At 35.9% G+C, this 23,033-nt stretch overlaps 2 protein-coding genes across 4 annotated transcripts in view; both read right to left on the reverse strand.

Moving 5' to 3' along the window:
* The window catches only part of LOC132700355 (disintegrin and metalloproteinase domain-containing protein 10), a 71,619-nt gene extending 59,319 nt beyond the window's left edge, over positions 1–12,300 (reverse strand). For all 3 annotated transcript variants that reach the window (XM_060667602.1, XM_060667603.1, XM_060667601.1), the window contains exon 1: positions 12,124–12,300. In XM_060667602.1, coding sequence (XP_060523585.1) covers positions 12,124–12,184 — 61 coding nt within the window. In that variant the 5' untranslated portion in view covers positions 12,185–12,300. The remainder of the gene's footprint in view (positions 1–12,123) is intronic.
* Positions 12,301–14,338: 2,038 nt separating this feature from the next.
* LOC132701043 (tubulin-specific chaperone D) lies at positions 14,339–22,569 on the reverse strand. Its single transcript, XM_060668675.1, has 7 exons — positions 21,645–22,569; positions 21,381–21,594; positions 20,409–21,057; positions 17,534–17,843; positions 16,821–17,475; positions 15,220–15,415; positions 14,339–15,167 (listed from the first exon to the last, which is right to left on the reverse strand). The coding sequence occupies exons 1-7, from the start codon at positions 22,516–22,518 to the stop codon at positions 14,571–14,573; spliced, it is 3,495 nt and encodes a 1,164-aa protein (XP_060524658.1). The 5' UTR covers positions 22,519–22,569; the 3' UTR covers positions 14,339–14,570.
* Between the last annotated feature and the right edge of the window lie 464 nt (positions 22,570–23,033).

Here is a 23,033-nt window from a genome sequence, read left to right on the forward strand (position 1 = left end):
ACAGAAATAAATATTCTTGTTTTATTTAACCTCATTCCATCAAACCAAAAGTATTAGTTACGATAAAATCGAACGCGCGGGGGGCGGGGGGGGTCACCTACCGTTTAGACGCCGCGAATTACTTATAAATCAGTCGCCATTGCGATTGTGCATTAAGCCTCACTCCCACCCCAATGCCGCGTAGGCGGAAAATGGTGAGGTCGAGAAAAACAAACGACAGCGCTTACCTATACCGACGTGTTTGTTCGGGGCGTAAAAATGGCGTTATTAAAATCGCGGTGAAAATTATCGTAAGCAATTTTTCCGAACCGTTGGATGTATAATCGTGGAAAAACGGTCGATAACAAAGGACGTACTAGAATTTCCAGTATACACATTTTCACCCGAAGCGTGAATACGAAAGTTTCTTTTTTTTTAATTTATTTATTAGTTTCATTTAATTTATTTCAGGATCAGCGTATGGGATATTTTTTTTAGATTAATTGCTAAAAAAATACGATTATTCAAAAAAATCAGCAAAAGAAAAGCAAGCAAGTAGGAAATTTTCGTTAAAAAAAAGAGCAATTTGAGGTTATTTTAAATTCCAAATTCAATTTTGAATATTTTAAGCTATAACAAACTTTACGTTCGATGCGACTATATTCAAGACAACTTTAAAATTCTAAACATTAAAAAAGTCTAATTCAAAGGGTATACTTTTTTTTTTAATATTTATTATAAATACTGTACAAATAATTAGACAATGAAACCCTTCTAAAATACCCACGTATGAACTCCCTATTTGAAATTTTTGTTTCGTTTGAACTCATTACTTTATTTAAAAACCCACTCCACTGCGCTCCGCTCGTGTCAAATATACTCGAGAGTCAAATGCCGTTTGCCGCACGTGTTGCATAATATACTAACTATTATGATCGTTTGTTGTTATTTTGCACAATCAAAAAATGAAACCAAACATATGTATTCAAAACGTTTCGAGTACAAAATTTGCGAACAAGGTTAAATAATAAAAATAGAAAAAAGCAAAGACGGTTGTTCACTTGCCGTTTTCTATTTCTCCACACTTTTCATCAGTAAAACCGATGTGGCTATTTATTACATTACATGTATTACATTACAATCACTAATGTACCAATCAAATATATGAACGAACCTCTCCAGATATTAACGAATTATAGTGCCCTCACTCAGACTATTCCAGTTGCACTCTGTTCGAAAAAGAAGTTTCTTCTTAATAGTTTGACGAATTTCTCTTGAGAAAACTTTCTGACCGCTAAGCTGGATATTTATTGAAAAGTGACGGAAGTATTTTAAGATGTGATTTCTAATGGACATTGTGATTTTAAATGTTTCTATTAGGTATCGACGTAAAATCAGGGGGGTGTACATTTGACAAATATATAATCTTTGACAAGCCGCTTAAAGATGGCGGATATTTTAGTGGCCCCTTTTTGTACCCTTTCTACATCCATCCATGTACTCTGGACATTGTAGCCTCAGACAGATTAGGGGTTTTGTACAGCGTTGGCAATAAAGCCTGATGATTTCGTAGGGTAGTTTGGCAGTCCTTTCTTGCACTATTTTCAAAACCTCGATGTCTCTGACGTAACACGGGCTTCACACACTCTGATATGATAAATGTTCTGTTGAGTGTGAGGCAGAGTTGGCAAGTGTAATTTTTCAAGCTTGGTTTCATAGAGCAAGTCCGAACTCCCGTTTTTCAGTCTTGACAAAACTTCGATGTCTCTGGGGTAAAACCTTACTTGTGCTCTTTCCAAAGCGTCGATGTCTCTGGCACAATACAGATTCTATAGATTTTAAGCATAATTAAATCGGATGTAGAGTTTGAAACAGAGTTGGTAGGTTATAAAGCCTGATGCGTCCATAGGGCAAGCCCTCAGAGATGGTGGATCATTTGGTGACGCTTCTTTGCAGTCTTTCCAAAGCCTCGATGTCTCTGACGCAATAAAGACTATATATTCTGCGCATACTCCCTTAGATCGTATGTGGTTTTTGTAGAGTTTAGTACACAGTTGGCAGCTTTAACCTTTATAAAGCCTGATGGCAAGCAAGTGCAAGTTGGCTCAGAATTGGTGGGTGGTTTGGTGACTATATATTCATCGCATACTGCCTTAGATCGTATGTAGTTTAACACAGTGGGCAGGTTTAATCTTTATAAAACCCGATAGGCAAGTTAGCTCAGAGATGATGGGTGGTTTGGTGGCGCTTCTTTGCAGTCTTTCCAAAGCCTCGATGTCTCCGACGCAATAGACTCTATATATTCTGCGCATACTCCCTTAGATCCTATGTGGTTTTTGTAGTTTAGTACACAGTTGGCAGCTTTAACCTTTATAAAGCCTGATGGCAAGGAAGGGCAAGATGGCTCAGAAATGGTGGGTGATTTGGTGACTCTATATATTTAGCGCTTACTGCCTTAGATCGTATGTAGTTTGTTTAACACAGTGGGCAGCTTTAATCTTTACAAAACCTGATAGGTAAGTTAGCTCAGAGATGATGGGTGGTTTGGTGGCGCTTCTTTGCAGTCTTTCCAAAGCCTCGATGTCTCCAACGCAATAGACTCTATATATTCTGCGCATACTCCCTTAGATCCTATGTGGTTTTTGTAGTTTAGTACACAGCTGGTAGCTTTAACCTTTATAAAGCCTGATGGCAAGCAAGGGCAAGTTGGCTCAGAAATGGTGGGTGGTTTGGTGACTCTATATATTCAGCACTTACTGCCTTAGATCGTATGTAGTTTGTTTAACACAGTTGGCAGCTTTAATCTTCATAAAACCTGATAGGCAAGTTAGCTCAGAAATGATGGGTGGTTTGGTGACGCCTCTTTGCAGTCTTTAAAAAGCCTCGATGTCTCGGACGCAATGCAGACTCTATATATTCTGCGCATACTCCCTTAGATCCTATGTGGTTTTTGTAGTTTACTACACAGTTGGCAGCTCTAACCTTTATAAAGCCTGATGGCAAGCAAGGGCAAGTTGGCTCCGAAATGGTGGGTAGTTTGGTGACTATATATTCAGCGCTTATTGCCTTAGATCGTATGTAGTTTGTTTATCACAGTGGGCAGCTTTAACCTTAACCTGATGACGAGCAAGGGCTAATGACGCTTCTTTGCAGTTTTTCTACAGTCTCAATATCTCCGACACTGTATATTCTGGGCATACTCTAGCTTATGTCGGATATAGATTTTGTAGAGCTTGTAGAATCGTTTTTTTTTTTAATGATTTATTACCAAACCTTTTGCATAGGGAATGACTTTGAAATAATTATTTTTTGTTTGCTTTTTTAAATGTTAACGTTCCCTAGAGGGCTTTCGCGATGGCGGCCTTTTTAAGCGGAAAAAAAAACATCGCGGAGAACGTAATAAAATTTTTGCAAAGCAAAAAAAAAAGCAAAATTTCGTTCGAGACGGGACACGGTTGCCAATTCGGGAGGGGGAAAAAGGGATCATTATTATGTTGCGAACCGTCAGTTCGTTCCCTTTTGCCCACTTTAAAGGGGTGGGGGGCTCTCTTCTTATAACTCGACGTTTTCCTTTTTCTGTTTCCTCGCGCGTATAATGGCGGGCGTCTGAATGGATTTATAAGAAATATCGCAAAGGGGGCGGAGGAAAAGGGTATAGTGGCGGAGCCCAAATAAATAAAAACGATTTTTTTTTTATACATTTACGTATCGAACCCGAGCGAAGGGTCTTTATTTTCTCGTTGCGAAAGCTGGCGAAATTTTGTAGCCGATTTTTTAAAGAAAGCAAAAGAAAATGAGAAGTTTCGCTCTTATAAAAAAAGGAGTACAAAATTTCCTATTATTTTGTACTGACAGCTGAAAGGCTTTATACAACAAAGTGTGTTTTAAATTTATAAATAATAATTTGCAAAATACAAATTAAATGCGATTTTACGATAAACCTGATAAATTTGACCAATTACATTAACGAAAGTGATATGTGCCTATTTTGCGTAAATTGAACTGGGTTTTACTTGATGAAAATCCATTTAACAAAATAAATATGAACTAAAAGTTCAGATTTTCACGAAATTATATATTTTCACATGAAAATTGTTTCGACAACACCGTGTCTTTATCAAATCACAAAAAATCACATTTGATAAAGACACGGTGTTGTCGAAACAATTTTTATGTAAAAATATATAATTTCGTGAAAATCTAAACTTTTGGTTCTTATTTATTTTGCCTATTTTGTGTGTTGACTCAATAGTTTGGTTGAAAAATTACAGCAGGTAACATAAATACGTTTTTGTAAAGTTCTATTATGTTATACATACACTCGGCAGTCAAATTAACGCACCACTAAATTATTTTCAATTATTTTCGGAAATTCATAGAAAATTGCAAATATTTATTTTTATTGCAAGCTGCCTTAGTCAATACATTCAAAGATTATACAGTTGTTTCTTTTCTATTGAAGTTTATCCTCTTTTTATTGAAAATTTAAATTTGTGTGCGCATCACAACGCCCATTCAAGACCGCCTTTTAAGATTCTCTGCTTTAAGACTCCAGGAAGCGGATAGACCCAACGGAACTTCAACTGATACTATTCGTCGACGCCTAACTGAATCTCATCTGAGAGCAAGATATCCAGAGCGAGGAGCAGCTCTGACATCAGAGCATCGCAGAGCGAGGTTGAACACATCCTGACCGGGAAATAGTTGTTTGATCAGGTGAACCAGATTTTTTCTCTATAACAAGTTAGATGTATAACAAATCAAATCTCACTTCCAAAGCATAACTTCAAACAGTAAAAGTGAAATACCGTGTCAGAAATCATCATTCAAAGAACTTGTCACCGATGCTTTTCAGTATACACCGAAAGTGAATGAATAAGGCCCGCCAAAAAAGGTTCCATCCAGATGTTTCTGCCTTCAGGCGGACGTTAAACGTCTCATGGATGGAAGAAAATTAAGAGTTTCTTGGTCCTGTACTTTCCAGATAAGAACTCATTATGCAGAACAAAATTGACGGCAGGAAAACCACAGGATGTCAAAGAAACTCCTCGGTACAAAACCTCCGTGAATGGTTTAACTGCCAGCAGCCATATCGACAGAACAGCCACTCTGACTCGTAACCTCTCGATCTTTAAAAAAAAAGGAATTGTAGGAAGTAAAAAATAAACAATAGTACAAAAAGAAATATATATAAATGAATGCCGTAGAATATATGTGTTAGATTTTACTTCGTCTTCGTCTTTAGTAGTAACTTGATAATTTTCTTTATAAAAGATATGCCATCTAAGGATCTTAACTCGTAAGATTACACATATTTCCATTACATTATTTGGACAACACCGTGTTTTTATCAAATGTAATATTTACAAACTAGCTGCTACTATATATACCCAAAAATGTCAATAAAACCTTAATTAATGTTGTGAGAATGTAAGTTTAATAATGAAGAGGTATTTAAATCTAATTGATCGTTTCAATGTTTCATTTTGTTAATCTCCATGGCTTCCAATAAATTTAATTTAGAATCTACCTGTTTGTCCAATATAAATTTTAGGACAAGATCCGCATTCCAACCTGTAGACACCTGATTTTTGAGATTTTGGAAATTTCGTTTTATTGTTTTTTAAAAATTTTTCTATTGTGTTGTTAGTTCTGAAAGCTACTGTTAAACCACATTTTGACAAATGTTTTGAAACTTTTTCACTAAGTATGTAATTGTTTTAAATTGTTCGTGTTCTGTATTAGCTTTCGGATAAATAGAACTTACTGTTGTCTGGATTAGTTTTTTATTTATAATTTTATCTATAATGGACGGATTGTAGCCGTTGTTCAGTGCAATTTGTTTAATGATATTAAGTTCTTTGTTGTAATTTTCTGTTGAGAGTGGCATATTAAGAAGTGTGTAAAGGTTTATGATAAATGAAAAAGTCTAATAGTTAAGTCTAAAAAATTGTCGCCATTTAACTTTTTTTTCTCACTTTATTTTTTATATTCTATATATAATATACAATAATCGTTAAAAATTATGAACACGACTTTATAAAGTTTGGCGCACAACACGCCAAAGGTTGCTGATACTCGCTTTTACAATGTATTTTTAGTAACGTCAAAGGATTCGTGGACGGCAAACGAATTTATTTATTAAAAACGGCGATTTTGATTTGTCCCATTTAAAATTTCGATTTAAACGTTTCCGCATACGAACGAAACGGTTCGCCGAATTGAACTGTGTAATTGTTTATGTTCCGAGAACGATGGCGATTGGAATATTCATTTCTGTGAACGAGAATCGAAGGGTTCGCGTTTGTAGGGCGACGAGCGGGTCCACGAAATTGTGACTCACAACCATTACCGCGAACTCCTTGGCAGGTGACCTTCGATCGAACTGACCAACGGCTGGTAGGTTCATGGGGACCGTCACCGAGTATGTTTACATTGTCTGATTCCCCATTCGATCATATAAATTTGAAAAATATGGATTGGATAAATTGTAACAAAATGTACATGGCACCTCAATAAAAATCGCACAGTGAGTCTTGAAAAACAATTGAATAACAATTACAAACATAAGACGGAATAGAAACAACTTAAAAACTAGACGGCTAAGAAAATACCGCTTTATAAAACTCACAGCATACTCCGATTTCACCGACCCTCACAAACCAATCAATAGCAAATTGGGAAAATATCCATTATAAATCAATTATCCACATAAGATTTTGTATTCCTTTGCTAGGAAAATATTCTACAGTAGTTATGTTAAAACCCTAAACTGGAAATCAGCTTAAGCTTTCTAATGTGATTTTAATATAAGAGATTCACCTATCTACTGTTTTAGAAAGATTTATAAAAAGCGCACTAATATGGCACAGTTTTTTTCGGCTAACATCGTAACTACGGCCCTGGCTTTTGGTACACGTGCTGACAAGAATATGGTCCCTTCTGCTTTACAGCAGACGGGTCTTAAACTCATTCCGAAGTCAAAACCATAAAAGGTTGCAAAAACGGTACATCGTTCGGAGAACTCTACCCGATTTTGTTTGTGATTTGATAGTCAAGTTAATTCCATTTTTCGCAACTTAAGTCGATTGTTTGTTATCGGGTAAATCTCAAAAATCCCAAAAAAAGTACTTTTCACTTGCCAAACTAACCGAACGAAAAAAGCGAGGGACAACTCACCAACTGGTGCACCAGATTTCACAACACCATACGATTTCACGGATTTCAGATTTCGCAAATTTAACAATTATTTGAAGGATTTGGTCGATTTCACCTACTTAAAACCTCTTTTCAAAAAGTACAACCAGTGCAAGTGTAAAATTAATAAACAAATAATTTAATTTTTGAAAATTCCTTTTCAAATGTGTTGTTTTTATTTATTTCCTTCTTTTTAACTTTAATTAGATCATTTCCTTCATAGGCAAGGCAGCGTTTAAAACATTTAGCTAGGAATTTAGATAAAAAAGACCGGACTTTTTTGTCAAATAAAAACTTAATAATAAATAAAATAAAATCTTTTTTTTTTTTTTTTGATCTTACGACTTATATCACGTAATCTTAAAAAGCCATAAAATAAAATTCATCACACATTGACATTCTTTTATTAATTTGTTTATTATTTAAAGATTAGACGTAATTTATGAAAAGTGCCCAAAATTCTAATATAATTTTATAGATTTCACAAATATTTCATGGATTTCACACATAACGGTTCGGATAAGTCCATTAGTTGCGTTATGAAGCTCGAGAACACGGCGAAATGAAAAATAATTTAAAAAATGGCGCTGTAGAGAGCGAAAATGGCTCCTGAGATGCAATAACGCAGCACATAGTGTTGCAAATTAAATTTCGTATTACATGAGCTTACGTAGTTTGGAGCATTTGAGTTTAAAACGACCAAATACAGTATTTGGTACATATACTAAGTGGTTATTAATACCAGTGCGATTAAATGCAAAATAGTTTTTTTACATTTATCGTCCATATTAATAATCATTTTACACGCTTTATTATTGTTTTGGGTTTGGTCTCTGCACTTAATAAACTTTTGAAGAGAAAACAAATCCCCAGGGCTGGGCTGAATTTAATCAAGATTTTTTAAATCTTTTTTATTGACACAAAACGCAAAAATATTATCACAAATAAAAAGCAAAACACAGCTCTTTAAAAAATAAGACAAATAACATTTAACAAATAACAAATTTTTGTTGCATAGTTTGAACAAAAATAATAATTTTCCCCTGTGTCTATCCCCATCCATTTCCTTATATCTGAGTGTACAAAACCAAAGGTGCAAAGGACATTTTTGGAATCCTTGGTTAAAATAAAGGTCACTTTCTTAAGAAATTCCTATTCAAATTTTGCATAGTTTAAGCAGAAATTGAGTTTGTTTTTTTGTTCATATGTGTTGTGACACCACTGAACCACGAATTGCAACGAAAATTTAACCACAGACTAAGGAGATGATTCAATCAGTTTGACAGATGCGCCTCAGCTTGTACAGGGTGTCCAAATAGGTAGAGAGCACTTTTCCTTCAAAGTTTTTCTCATGAAGGCTATATTTACTGCGTTATCTCTCACGGAAGATTTTATCTCGCAGTCATATTGTGATTTAAACGAAGAAATTAGGCCACACCTACTGGAACTAACCAAAACTAACCCTAATGCATGTCGCAAAAATTTGAATGGAAAAGCTCATGCTGTATAATATATACTACGTCTAGTAGTGTCAAAAGGCAACTATAAACACACTTTTAAGACTTTTAATCTCGCTTTTAATAACAATAAATAAAAAATCAGAAATCACTTTAAAGATAATGTTAATGTAAGCTAAGCAGTTGGTCGAATATAATAATAATAATATTATACATATTATATTTAAACATTTCCTGGAAAATAAACAAAAACAAATCTAGCGAATTTACAGGAAACAATTTCATTAAACTGCTACCACTCCGTGTTTAAGGCAGTGAAACTTTATTGGTTTAGGATTAGGGATATAACTCCCGTAAAACGATTATCGCCGTGTTCCCCCGCCCCCTTCTCGACGAGGCGTATGCAAAACGTCGGTTATAAAAGAACAAGCCCGCACTACAGATTCTCTACTTGCAGATGCGAAACGTAGGTAAAGTCTAGTTAAAAGTCTAGGGCCGATTTATTTGTTCTAGTTGATAATTATTAATATATTTCTGGATCAATGTTAAACAATGTTGTTTAGATATTTAGGTACAAAAAATTATGAATATAGGAAATCAATAGCCTTAAAATTTGTGAATTTTATATATATATATATATATTGGATGATTTATATTTAATATTTCCCGTAATTGGGTCATGTTACCTGTTGGAAATAAAGTGCTATTAGTATTATTATTATTAAACGTCATGAAGCTTAAAAATAGAAAATATATGAAGAATGACAATGAAAATGTAAAACTACTTAATATTATACAGAGACAAAAAAAGATACAACATTCAAGCCCAATAATCCAATAAACAACACTAGCATTTAAACACATCTTATCACTACTACAAACTTTATTATTAAATATAATAAATAACATGGGTGTCCGAAAAATCAAATTCTTATGTGGTTAACGTTTTGGCAATTTCTTCAGTAATCTAAAAGAGATCACATTCACTTAAAATGAAGCAATATACTCCAGCACAATTATATATAACAAAAAAAAGTGTAAATGTCGGTATATGAAACAATACAGATTTACATTGCTAGTCCTTTGTGATCTTGGTTAATTATGTGAAGAATCAGCAAAAACATAATAAACAAATACAAGTGACAAAAAAATACATTCAAAAAGGATGATTTAATGATATAATAATTTACGCTTATTTAGTAAAACGCAATAAAAAAAAATAGTCATACTAAATATGCGGCATTTCCCTAAAAGTGTATTTAATGTACTTAAAACTAGGATTAAACTTAAATTAAATTTGATTATAAACGATTAATCTACTTGTTGTTTTGCTCATTTGTCAAAAAAAGCATCCATTTGGATTTTCAATATCTGGTCTTTTTTTTAGGGAATTTGGATCCTTTTAATGCATACTACCTCATCTAAACCTATTATTTTTTTAAGCTTGTTTACTTACAATTGAACCTTGATCAAAATGTCACTTTTTCATAATAAATTATAACGGCCTTTTCCGGTTTACATTAACCTGTTTTACCTTCCAATATTTTAATACTCTCTTATAATTATTTAGCACCTGATCACCCGGCTGACCCAAGATGTCAACTTTACAAGCTGATCAAATTTTCTCTATACCTCTGTAATCTGTGACAGCACAATACAACCTTAATAAGCTGCACCCGTCGATGTACGAACAGCGAGCAGCGGACTCTCATATTTCACGTCGCTTAAAAGTGAAAAAGCGCCGCGTTTCACCGACGTTTCCCATGCACCAGCCCCTTGATTTACCGTTTCCGTGTACGACGCGAATTTTTCAATATTGTCGTCGCCGGATTCTTCTTTTATTACATCCATAGGTCTGTATATATAATATAGGAACTCTAAAAACGCCATAAATCCTCTTAAGTCAGGGCACAATCCGTTGAATTTCAATAAATCCTCAAGTCTACGTAAATCAAAAATGTTAGGTTAAGGAGCTAAACCACATCAATGCACAGCTTCTTTGTAGTCCTTTCTAAATCAGTTCTCTGGGATTGTATTTACTTACCACTCGCTTGAAAAAACAAATATAATTTCCAGTCAGAGTGCTATCGACCATCGGTAAACAATTCGAAACGTATTCCTAATTAAGAGCGGGAGCGAGGATGTCGTGACTAAATTGCGCGAAACGATGAGGGAGACGAGGACTTTAACCCCTTTAACCCCCTTCGTTTCCATATGTTTCGAATAATAATTTACTTCCCGGTGTAATTGCGGCGGCGACATAAAAACGTTCTTGTTGGAAGCGTCCGTTTACTGTAGTTGATAAACGCGGCAAAATAACATAGAGCACACAGTAATTAATTCACCACAATTTTTACAGTAAAATCCGTTTTATCGTCAAAATAACGAACTTACGCTACCAACTTGACATAGTTCTTCTTCTTTTTCGATGCACGGGCCATAATACCGGCGTCAGTTTTTGATGTGATCATTGAATTATCTAATCGATTCAATGTTTAGACGCTAAAGTAATTAATGAATTTTTATTGCCGTCTCCAGCGGCGAAATTATATTAATTGCGCTTAAACGACCGAATTTTTACATTCTGATCGATATAATACAGAATTAACACGCAGATCTGAGCGAAGCAAGGCCAGTGAACCGGTGGCAATTCCCGTCGTAGATAATTACCACGAGATAGTGCCACGCATTAGTCACCAACCTTGACTCCGCACAGGTACCTACGGTACCACGTCAACGCTAGACTCACTCTCTACTGACACGCTCGTTTTGTTCTACCAAGCAATTTTTTATTTTTCAAACGCGGCACATGTCAACATGAAATCGAAATCGAAGTAGGCAACGAAAAATAAACATTAATAGTTGACATAATCCATATTCTGTATTTTTTATTGAAATTAAGTTCATGCTTACCTAATTCAGAAAAACAGTTATTAGTCGACAATGAGTAACGCGTGAACAGAACAAATTTCCTGCGTGTTATAACCTGTTCGCTAGGAACATTGCAGAGACCATAAACTACACAAACATTGCGGCGCTTAAACGTTTAACAGACAAAATTAAAATAGGCAGGGACAAATATATTCCAATCCATTAACTTAATATTGTTTTGTTATCCGATGTATCCTATATTACATTTCGGGGAAAATTCAATAACACAGTTTAATTTGCCGAATATGCGCTGAAGCGTGTAAATTGCAATAAGCATTAAAAGCCCATTTTAAGTAATAAAAAAAAGGGTATAGTGGATTAAACATATCGACAACGTCCACTGAGGCCCTAAGGCGCGTTAAAGCAATTTTTCAGTAAATTGTACGCAGGAAATATAATTACCGTTAACACCTCTTCAATTATCGTTGTGATTTTAAACAGAGATTTAAATATTTGACATACGGCAAGTTCACTACCCTTTAACCAGCAGCTGTGTAAAACATCCAACGGAACCCCTCGAGAGGGTTAAAATCGGTCTATATTAGAAAAATCTACTCACCGCTGTGGATCGGGGGTAAAACCAAGAGCAAAAACCACGGGAAAAAACAATCACATAACATTGTCCCCGCACAAATCAACTCGCAACACTACAAAAAGTACACCCAAACACTTTCTTTATGTCATTTCCGAAAATTACAGCTGACTGGCGACGATGACTGACAAACGGATGGAAACACACAGGGCCTTTGTGTTGATCACCCAATTGCGCACGCGCCTATTTAGTAAATATTTCGGTGCGGGGCGGTGTTGCCGATACTGGCATCCATTCTGATTTCCACTTCATTTTTGCCTAAAGAAAACCGCACTCTTTAGAATTTCAAGTATTCATCACAGAGAGATGAATTTGAGGAATTCAAATATTCCTGCCACCGCTGCAACACTTCGAAGGCGTATAGATGTAGTAAAATATATATCAAAGAAATCCAAATCCGTAATAACCGATAAATATATATATATATATATATATATATATATATATATATATATATATATATATATATATATATATATATATATATATATATATTCGTACGTAACTATTAATTTTAAAGCGATTTGTGAATAATATGGCGATTTAGTGGTTAAAGCTTTATATTAGTGATCAGGAAACACTAGAACTCACTATTGTATAATATTATATTAGAATGCCACATGGCAACGTTGTCCAGTTTGTCTTTCTGAGATCAAATACACGTTAACAAAAGACAGGAAGTTGTAGTCATTGTTTAATTTGGTATTGAATATGCAACATTGAGGTTTGACTTGCGCCAAAAACGGTTTTTGCACCTGTTCAATTTGGTTTTTAAAGTTTGATTTCGGTTATGTCGTTTATGATGACCTCGAATAACCGACCTAATTGTTTTTACGGCAACGTTGCCGCAACATTTATTTTATTTAGATTTTTGTTTATTTAACGGTGTAACTTGTTTAAAAAGTAGGTACCGAAGACGCGATAAAACATGATTATTAGAGTTTATTGATTAAAATCTGCAAACCAATATTTCTATTTCTATAAATTAATTACATTTACAGTTTCTATAATTTAATTACATTTTTAGTTGACACCTTTTTTGACAGAGAAAACCGCGCCTTTGTAATCATTACCAATAATCTAAAAAAAAACAAACATGGCAACGTCCTTTCAACCAAAACTCTCAAAACTTGCCGCGCCATCTATCAGTATCTTCACACACTTTTTGCAGTTTTCTGTTTCTGTTGTGTAAGCTTCTATGATGCTCTGTTTCTCGAAGCCATCATTTTTGAACTGTAAAATTTAGCGGTCTTAGCCGAATTGTATAGGCGTAGTGTTGTGATGCTGATGTTTTTTAAGCAAATGCTAGATCGTATTCATCCTGGGGCTGTTATAATCATGGACAACTATCACACAAAAAAAAATCCGAAAAAATACCCGCCCTTTTTTTGGAAAAAAAAATGACATGGCATGAGCGCAATTAAAAGGATTGTGGCAAGAGAAAATAAAGACCATGGATTGTGCAAAATGGAGTAAGATGGAAAACATTGTAGGACCCCTTGTTGTTTCGCTGAACTCCAATGATTACATTTCATCTGACCACTCGGAACATGAAAACTGAAATTTACACATGAAGTTGTAAATTGGGACCCGATCCAAATTTCTTGAAAATGGTTCGAGTAAGCGATAAACCACAAGAGACCTTTTTTGTAGAGATAAGAATAATTAAAAACATTTCACGATAATTATTTGCCAGTCACTAAAAAAATTCAGAACAAAAAGTTTGTTCTTTAAATTTTTCAATCTTTGACCTTGAATATCTTTGAAATGGATCGATTTATCAAATAAGTATAAGAGACTTTTTTTGTAGAGGGTTCAATTTCCTATAATTTAAAAAAAAATGGTTTAAGGATCTATTGATGATAAGATATGTAAGTACTTTATAAAGGAAACTAGCAACTCTAATAATAATTATTCTAATAAGCTACATGAATTACGGCCCGTCATTTGGAAAGATGCGGGCGCTGTCAACAGCAATATTTTATTTTCTTTTCGCGGTTTACCTGTAAATTTTGATAGAGCCCAGTGAAAGTGAAACTATTAACATCAAAAAATGTTTCAGAATTAATTATAACTAATTACAATGACGTTTTATTTAAGATGAAGAATCCGATGTTCATATTTAGCATTTAAAAAAGGAACTTATTTTGTGGTTGAGCCCTAAATTGATGAAAAACAATAGTCATATAATAATTCATTAGTAATTTTATCGATTTTCTTAGATTTGAAAACTTTTAAATCGTCCATCCTGTTTAATGATGCCTGCCATAGCAAATCACATTAAGAAACATGATCCTAGTAATTGCACTATTGTGTCAAAAATCAAACGCTTATGTCATAATCATTTTTTTATTAATAAAAGCGTGCATTTAAAAAAAGGAAATTGGTACAGGTTAAGGCAGTAAATGTGAAAGTCAGGCTTTCTTTTTGACAGACACGGGAACTCTGACGCCCATCAGATTGCAAAGTTGATTCCTGACGGGTCGAACGATTTCGATGGACTCTTCCCAATTTGTGTTGCTCAACACTTGCATCACCTCGTTGAGATTATCGATCGAGATATTGCTGCTCTCTCCGTTCACCAATATCGATTCGTATAGCTTGGCAGCGGTGGAACGTCGAACGTAAGGCTGCCTGTGACACAACAAGATGGACAACTGGATCAAGGCGATTTCGCACACCTCTCCTTTCACTTGGATAAACTGGCAGAGCACGTTAATGCCATCGATCAGCTTGTAAATATCCTTGCAGCCCGCTATCTCCATCTGAACTAGCTTGAGTACCCTCTTGGGGAAGCTAGACCGCGAGTTTTCCAAGAGGGTGCTTATGCAGCCCGAATCAAAAAGCTGATCCAAAAACCTGAACAAGGGAACGGTGATTCGATCGATTTTTTGGAAATCGACGAAAATTTTGTGAACCGTTTCGCATATCCTCACGATCTCTGTCTCTCCGTCCTTTTCGTCCAGCTGATGCCTCAGGTAATCGAACAACGAAGTTCCCGCATTTTTAACCTAAAAAATTGACGGTCAAAAAGTAGTGGGAGCGCGGTTGGTTCTAACTTGCTAGCGATTCGGTTAGTCCTCCTACGCTGCATATGAGACCGACTAGGAGGTTATAAGTGAAGGGCTCGAATCGAAGCAGCTGCACAAATTTGGGAAACGTGGCTGCCGCCGAGTTCCAGTTCAAAATGTCGCACTCGTTTTTGGGGAAAATCGACGATATCGCGTCGTGGTGCAGGATATTCGGCACTCTGGGATTGCTGACGTAGGAAATGTAACATTATGGAACATTAAGTGAAATTAGATTGATAACTTTCGAAAATGTTAATGGTCGACAATGTTTTATACACAGGATGTTACCTAATTCCAGTAAAAAGTAACGCAGTAATTTTTTTTTGAAAATCTTTACATTCGATGATCGTCCACTTTTTGGTGAAATCAGTTCGGTGTAAAAATTTGAAAAATCGCTTCAGAAAAACTACAAATTTTCCTAAAAAGCGTAAAAATGTCGCAGTCAACAGCGATAATTTTTTTGTGCTTATGCGGTTTACTTGTAAATTTTGACATTAAAAAATCAGATATTCATATTTAGCGTTTAGAAAGAAAACTTTACTTATAAGTTATAAATTGGTGAAAAATAAACATAGTTATTAATTAACGATTTTATAAACTCAACCAACCAACATTTAAAATTTTCTGTTTCAAAGCCAAAATAATATTTGTAACGACAAAATAAAAAAAAAATACAAATTTTGTAATTTTTGGAACATTAAGTGAAATGTGAAAGATAATTTTTGTAAATTTTAATAGATAATAAATAATAATACAATTTTTAACAATAACAAAAAAGGAGAAAATGCGGTACAAAATTTTTTGGAATGTCGGAAAAAATAAAATTTTATGTGTATTTTTTTAAATCAATTATTGGAAAAGGATATTCTAGTGATATTTGGTACAAATGATAAGGTATTTTAACACTTTACTGATGGGTACCATAATTTCGCAAAAAAAGATAATATGGGCCTCAATATTGCATAGCATTGAATATTATTATCTAACATAAAAATTAATAGTAAAATAGCATAATATAATATAATAATAGTAATGTACTAAAACCCGTTATGTGTACCAAATATGACTGGAATACCGTTTGCCACTGGTTAATAAAAATAAAAGAATCAAATGTTATGTTTTCCACACATAAAAATGTATATCACATTTTCCTCTTAAAATAATGTGAGAATTCTGATCCTTCGTTTGCTCGGATAGGTTAGCAAATACCCTGTATAATGAGGAACAATATCCTTAATATAGAAAATATAAATAAATTTCAAAAATAGAATAGATTAGTCATCGACTTTAGCGTAGACATAAAAATATAATATCACTTATTTTTAAAATGTTGAAAAGCAATAAATAAAATTTATATATATTTTTTCTAGAAAAAACCGTGGACGTAGAAAAGTTTCCGAAATATAATTTGGGCACGATGCAGATTCGGTACGAAAATTTCATGCTAAAACCTTTTGAAAATAAAAGCGTCAGGTAGTCAGTCAGTCCCTTATGTATGTCAAATGTCAAAAAAATGTCAATATGTCAAAAAAAAATTTTGATTGCTTAACAACTATTGGCGTGAAATTTTCTTCCGCCCATCACCAGACTTACTTATAAATAAAGCTGTAGAACACTTTGCCCGATAGCGCCCTCGTGCGGTCAATCTTCTCGACTGCCTGCTGCGCTATGCTAGACAGCACCCTGTTCATTAGCTCGGACGACAAGATTGCCGGATAACGCTCGGTCAGCAACAGCGTCAGCACTTGCAGGCCCGTCACCGACGCTTCCCTAACCCAAGCACCAATATCGCCTCTTTTATCCTGGGTGTAATCTTTCAACCCTTCGAAAAACGTCTCGTATATTCTGGAGATGACGTGGTCGCCGAAATTCCCACCCAACTCCCCGATCATGGTCGACGAGATCATCGTCAAAGCCTTCACGGCATCCCTTCGGCTCTCCGCCCATTTAAGGGTGGCCGGGGTTATTTTCGAGGACTCCGTCAGAGCGTCGATGACTGCCTCAAAGTTCTGCAGCAATATGAACCGTGGCAACGACCCTAAAGCGAGGGCGTGCCCCATTCGGGCCGACTGCTTGTTTTCTGATAACAGTTCGCGTATATACCTCTCCACCATGACTTTGTTACTCTCCTCCCGCTCGGGGGTGGAGTAATACTCCCCGAGCACCACCGGAAAGGCGGTAACCGCCGCCTGTCTCACGTTCGCTACCTCGTACGACAGGCATTCGTTCAAAAGCGCCATCCAATCGTCTGTAACGCAGAAGAAGTTCGAACATAACCTTAAATTACACTTAATCGAGATGCTAACCTAAAACGGGATCGTTGTGAAAGGGCGCCCGTGCCAAAGAGCACTTCTCTATGAAGCTGGCGCAGGCTTGCTTCATGAGTTCACCCCCCATGCCCCGGAACCCGCCGCGATCCCGGAATTTCCGGACAAGTGCCTTCGCTTCGATGAGTATAAGGTCACTTAACTTCGCGGGCGGATGGGAGTTCAGCGACGAGAGGGCGTGCACGATTTGTCCGATGGCCAGGACCGCCCCGTGACGTGCATTCAGGTCTATGCCGTCGGTTTTGTCGAAAAGGGCGGGCAAAACTTTCTCCACCATATATTCGGGTGCCTAAAAGTGGAACATCCCACCTATCGCCGAATTCACAAATTCGAGGGCAGCAACATCGATTCTCGAACTGAACTTTAAGAGTTATCCGATGGTGACGTAATATACAACGTCGGTCTTTTATTTAAACACAACAACTTTGAGCGTAGTTTAAGCCCAGTTTTAACGTTTAACGCTTGGTCTGGGTCTGAGTTGACAGATATTTGACAGCGGTTTAGCTTGGTACTCATTGATGACGAAGAAATTGACGTGATTGTTTTTAACGTCTTCATAATATTTTATTTAATTAAATATTTTTCTCCTCATTATTTAAAAACCAAATAGAGAAAATAACGATGCTGCTTACACTCTATTGGCAAGGAGTTTCATTGCGTTATATCAATATCATATCAATATATCAATATTTCTTTGTGTGGGATACAAAAAACTGTAAAAAATATTGAAAGTTCAGAGAAAGTGCAAAATATAATATCTATTTCCTCCTGAAGCACATACCTATTAATAGTAATAATAATAATAAAAATAATAAGCATATTTCCAAATTTCCGTCAAAATCAATATTACATTATATACTTTGGAAAATGAAAGTTTAAATATCAAAAACCAAGTAGAAACTATTCAAAATTAAACGCGGAGTAAAAGGAAAACCACAGAAAACAAGCGCAATCAACCTTCAGAAAATGTTTGGTGGTGCAATATTTGACTAGAACCAGGGCAAAACGTAAAATGCAAAAGCCTAAAGCCTCGTTCTGACTAACTCATCAAAACTATTTAGAACTACGTTCGAATCGAGTAAATAAATTAGTTTGGCAACACTGTGGGATGTCATTTCGCTATTGCAGGATTACCTACACAAACAGTTTATTCACACCTTTGAACACATTTAAAAGTTAAGAGTCCCAAATGAAAACCAAACCTGTTGACAGAAAAAATATATAAGCAACATATTATTTCTAATACTTCCAGCGACTGCATAAAAGGTTAACCTTTTCCATTCGTATGTCGCCGTATAGGTGGCACACCATGACTTATCATTACAGCAGCTTAGCCGATCTGTCATCCGCTAAGCTCATTTCTAATATTTCTAAATTGTTTTCTTAAACTTTGCTGAGGACGTGTTTATGTAAAAATAAAATATAGCATGGCATTTATTTTATAAATGCCATCGTAAGCTGTTTTATATCTGTTGATGTATATATTTCAACCACTTCAGTTTATAACTAACACGATTGGGTAAAGTTCGGTCTATTTTTTAATTTATTAATTTATAGATTGAGTACTGATATTAGTGACTCTAGTAGTGGTAGTGATATTATAGTTGCTAAAAGACAGAGAACCATACGCTTACCATCAAGTTCAAGCAGCAGTGAAGAAAACGAGAATATAACACAACCTGGTAATTTTGGTCCATGGCAGTACGTTACATGCCACGACAGTAGAACAAACAAATAACTACGCTAGACATAAAATAGCACAGAAGAGGTGGTCAAAAAGTGGGTAGATACTACAGTAGCAGAGTTTACCGCATATATTGGGGCTGTCCTAAATATGGGTACGATAATCTTATCTAATTTCCAAGAGTATTGATCACAACTTTCTAACGCCAAAATACAGTTTTTTAGTAGCACATTTAGAAGAGAATAATTTTTACAAATTTTTTGGATGCTGTTGTTGGATTTAAGGAAAAAATTAGTTTTTCAACTTACAATCCTAACAAACCTACGAAATGGTGGATACAATTTTACAGGACTAAGGAAGCTTGACATCGGAAGATTTAGTGAGGCCACTTACAGAAGAATTGCTAACACTAAATGTTCATTTGACAGGTAATATTCAAATCAACCGCAAATTTATACCTGATTCTGTCATACCTATCATACTGTGGCGATAGTTATTTTCCTGGGGACTCGAAATGTCTAGTGTCATGCATATTTATTATATAAAATTTCACAAGGGGGCCAAAACAAAAAACCAATGACACACCTAAAGTTTGTTCGGGAACTGGTTAACGAGATGACAAAAAACTTTCGGCAGGGGTCCAAAATTTCTGGCAGATCATGATCTGTCGATACACGAGAGCGGCTAAATGGTAAATTACATATTTTACGTCGAAATGATGAAAAGAAAAAAGACTGTGCGGTATGTTCTAATCGTAAAGTACAGGCAGCAGGCGGGAAACTATGTATATTTGAGACACTTGCACCCGTAAGCCTTGATTACACATTGGTGACTACAACATTATAGGATGTAATTTTTTTATATTCAATAATAATGGTAGTGATTATGATAATAATAATAAAATATTGGAAAAAAAATCTCGTAGTTATTATAAAGCGAATTTTTTTAATTAAAAAAAATCTAATATAAAAAAATCGGAGTAGACATATAAGTAGATAAAATAATAGTCCGAGCACATATATACGAGTGCGAAGGGTTAAAATAAGGAGAAGGAGAAGCTGTCTATAAATGCTCCATTCCCATTGGTTACCTAAGTGTCAAATGATTTTTTGCAAAATAAATAAATAAAATAAGATTCCCGCGCTTTAATTCGTCTGAACAAAGTTTTACCTTCGGCGTGAGGTTGTGCAGGGCTTTGGCAGCGAGTTCCCTGATGCCGGCGTCCCAATGGTCGACCTTCCTGGCGACCAAATGGTCGACGAGGGGCACTGTGTACTCCCGAAACTGCGCTATATAAACGCTTATGTTCAGGTAAGCGTTGGTTCTAACGCTGACCGCAAAAAAATCGGCGGTCGTCAAGATATCGATGCCGTGAGGGAAGGTACCCTGCCGGCCCACGTTTTCCTGAAAAGCGGCCGACGCCGCCCTTCTGCAGTTGATCTCCTTGTCGAAACAGGTGACCACCAAGAGCGTGCTCGCGATATCTTGCACGTAGGGGGCCAAATCGCGCGGCTCGTAAGCCCTGGCGAATGCCCAACACACGTAACAGGCGGCGTCCCTGATATGGGAACCGACCGAAGCGTATCCTTTAGGCTCGTCGTAAACCAAAGCTTTGAGTATTAACGGCACCACTTGGGGCAACCTTTCCGGCAAAAGAAAACCTCGACGGCCCAGCTCGGCCAGAGCTATACACCCGCCGTGCCAGGCTGCGTCGTTTTCTCGGGGACCGAGCAACTCCACTACGTAACCGACCACGTCGTCGGCTAAATCTTTGGGTAGACGCGATGTTACACGTCCGACACCTTTGGCCGCCGTCCATCTATATTAAAGCAAAACCTAAGTCACTTACACATTTATTAATTTATATGAAAATGAACCCGCGTTATGGAATACAAAAAGTGACCGTCATACCGAAACAAAAGACAGTATTGGTGGCATTACGATTAAGGAATTAAAAAAGAAAAGGAACAATTTGATGACAACATATAGAAAATTTTAAATAATTATTGTTATTATCTATACATTTCTCATAAAAAATGAGTCGTTTTTTGTCACCCAGGCTAATGATTATCATTATTTTAAGTATTTGTTGTCGGTTGTCTCTACTAGATATTTATGATTCTCAGATAACTTTGTTCATACCTGACAACACTGTCGGGACATCTTAGTCCTTGAATAAGTTGGTCAATAATCTCTTCCACATCGTCTGGAACCTCTATGTATTCCTCTGAGGCACTGTTATCAAAATCGGACGAGAAAGTCGATTCCATATCACCGGCGCTCAAATTTGCCGCCAACGACCTATTCCCTCGCTGATATCTCCACGACGCGATTCTCGGAGGCAAAAACGTCAACCCTTAACATGAAATACCATTACTATAAAATCCACTTAAACGAAATACCCACCGATGCGCTGGATAATTTTGTAAACCAATTTTAGCACATTTGCGCCAGAGTTTTCCTTAAAGTCTGCATTAGTTATCCATTGCAGTAACCTTCTTGCATGTGGCAAGATGTCCTCGCGTTTTCCATGCTTAATAATGGATGCGACACAGGTGAGCGATCCATATTTGACGAAAATATTGCTGTCCTTTGAAAGACTCTCTTCCATTGTCCAATCCAAAAAATTCTTGAGATGCAAAACTTTCACGTCGTTTCTCGTAATAAACTTGTTCGCCAGAAATGCGGCTGCATCCCTGCATTTATCGGGAACTACAGAGTAAACTTTAATTGCATCCAAAACACGATCCATGACTGTCTTCTTGCCCGACTCGCTATCGTCAAACCTCGCTAAATGGAATGGTATCATCACAATTATTGACAACCACAACAACAAAATATATCGAGTGGTCCATGTTTCTGTATCGTTCGGATCTTGGAGTTCAAGAAGTTGCAAAACGGGTTCGAAATCTGAGACTTCGTGAGGCAAATGCTTAACAATGTCCTTGTAACCTCTTACATTGACTAGTACAAACATGTAGCTGAAGGTCAAGTGTTTTAATTTCATCTCAGTATCTTTATTTCGAATTATCTCAATACATTTCTCTAATAACTTATCAATATGCGAGTCTAACAGGTGAGGCTGTTCTATATATTGACTCAGAATAAAGGAAAATCTCTCATACGTTTTTTCTTGGTAGGATCTATCTCCATCAACAATGTTTGAGAGGTTATTTATCACCCGGAATACTTCTTCGTGGTCCGAAAAATAATCCAGAGCGCATCCAAGCCCGAATGGCTCCACGTCTTTTTCAAACTCTTCATTATGATTATTAACCATGACGTATGTGCAGATTTATTTACGTATATAAAAACAGCCAAACACCCTTTTGTTTTTGACAGTTCCCAAAGAAAATGATTTACATGACCTTACGCATTTTACTAGAGACACTCGCCCATTGCCGACTACAGGTCAGAATTTTTGCATTAAGATAAAAAAAAATGACTTGAAATATTTACTAACAATCTTTATTTTTTTGAATAATGCACACATCGCCTAACTCACTTTTACATGATTTGGGCCATAATTAGCTGGTTCTCACCAACTCTACACTCCTTCCATTAGTTATTAGATATATACCCGCAAGGTATTATATGCGTGGTAAATACATTTTTACAAATTTAAAAAATAAACAATTATTAGAACAAATTTGAAATACATGTAAAAATTGCATCGTATCTACCGTGTTTAATAGGAAATTGTCATTAAAATTCGAATTATCAGCTTACAAATATCCAAGCACTACCGAAAAACTTATTTTACAAATGAGTAAGTAAAAAATGAGGAAACCGCAG

The sequence above is a fragment of the Cylas formicarius genome, unplaced genomic scaffold, assembly GCF_029955315.1.
Source record: "Cylas formicarius isolate icCylForm1 unplaced genomic scaffold, icCylForm1.1 PGA_scaffold_4__25_contigs__length_36172078, whole genome shotgun sequence".
Classification (NCBI taxonomy): Eukaryota; Metazoa; Arthropoda; class Insecta; order Coleoptera; family Brentidae; genus Cylas; species Cylas formicarius.

Coding starts and splice junctions, on each gene's coding strand:
- LOC132701043 (XM_060668675.1), bottom strand. CDS start 22,518: ATGGTTAATAATCATAATGAAGAGTTTGAAAAAGACGTGGAGCCATTC. Junction 21,595..21,644: donor CAAAATTATCCAGCGCATCG/GTGGGTATTTCG, acceptor TTTCATGTTAAG/GGTTGACGTTTTTGCCTCCG. Junction 15,168..15,219: donor GAGGACTAACCGAATCGCTA/GCAAGTTAGAAC, acceptor TCAATTTTTTAG/GTTAAAAATGCGGGAACTTC.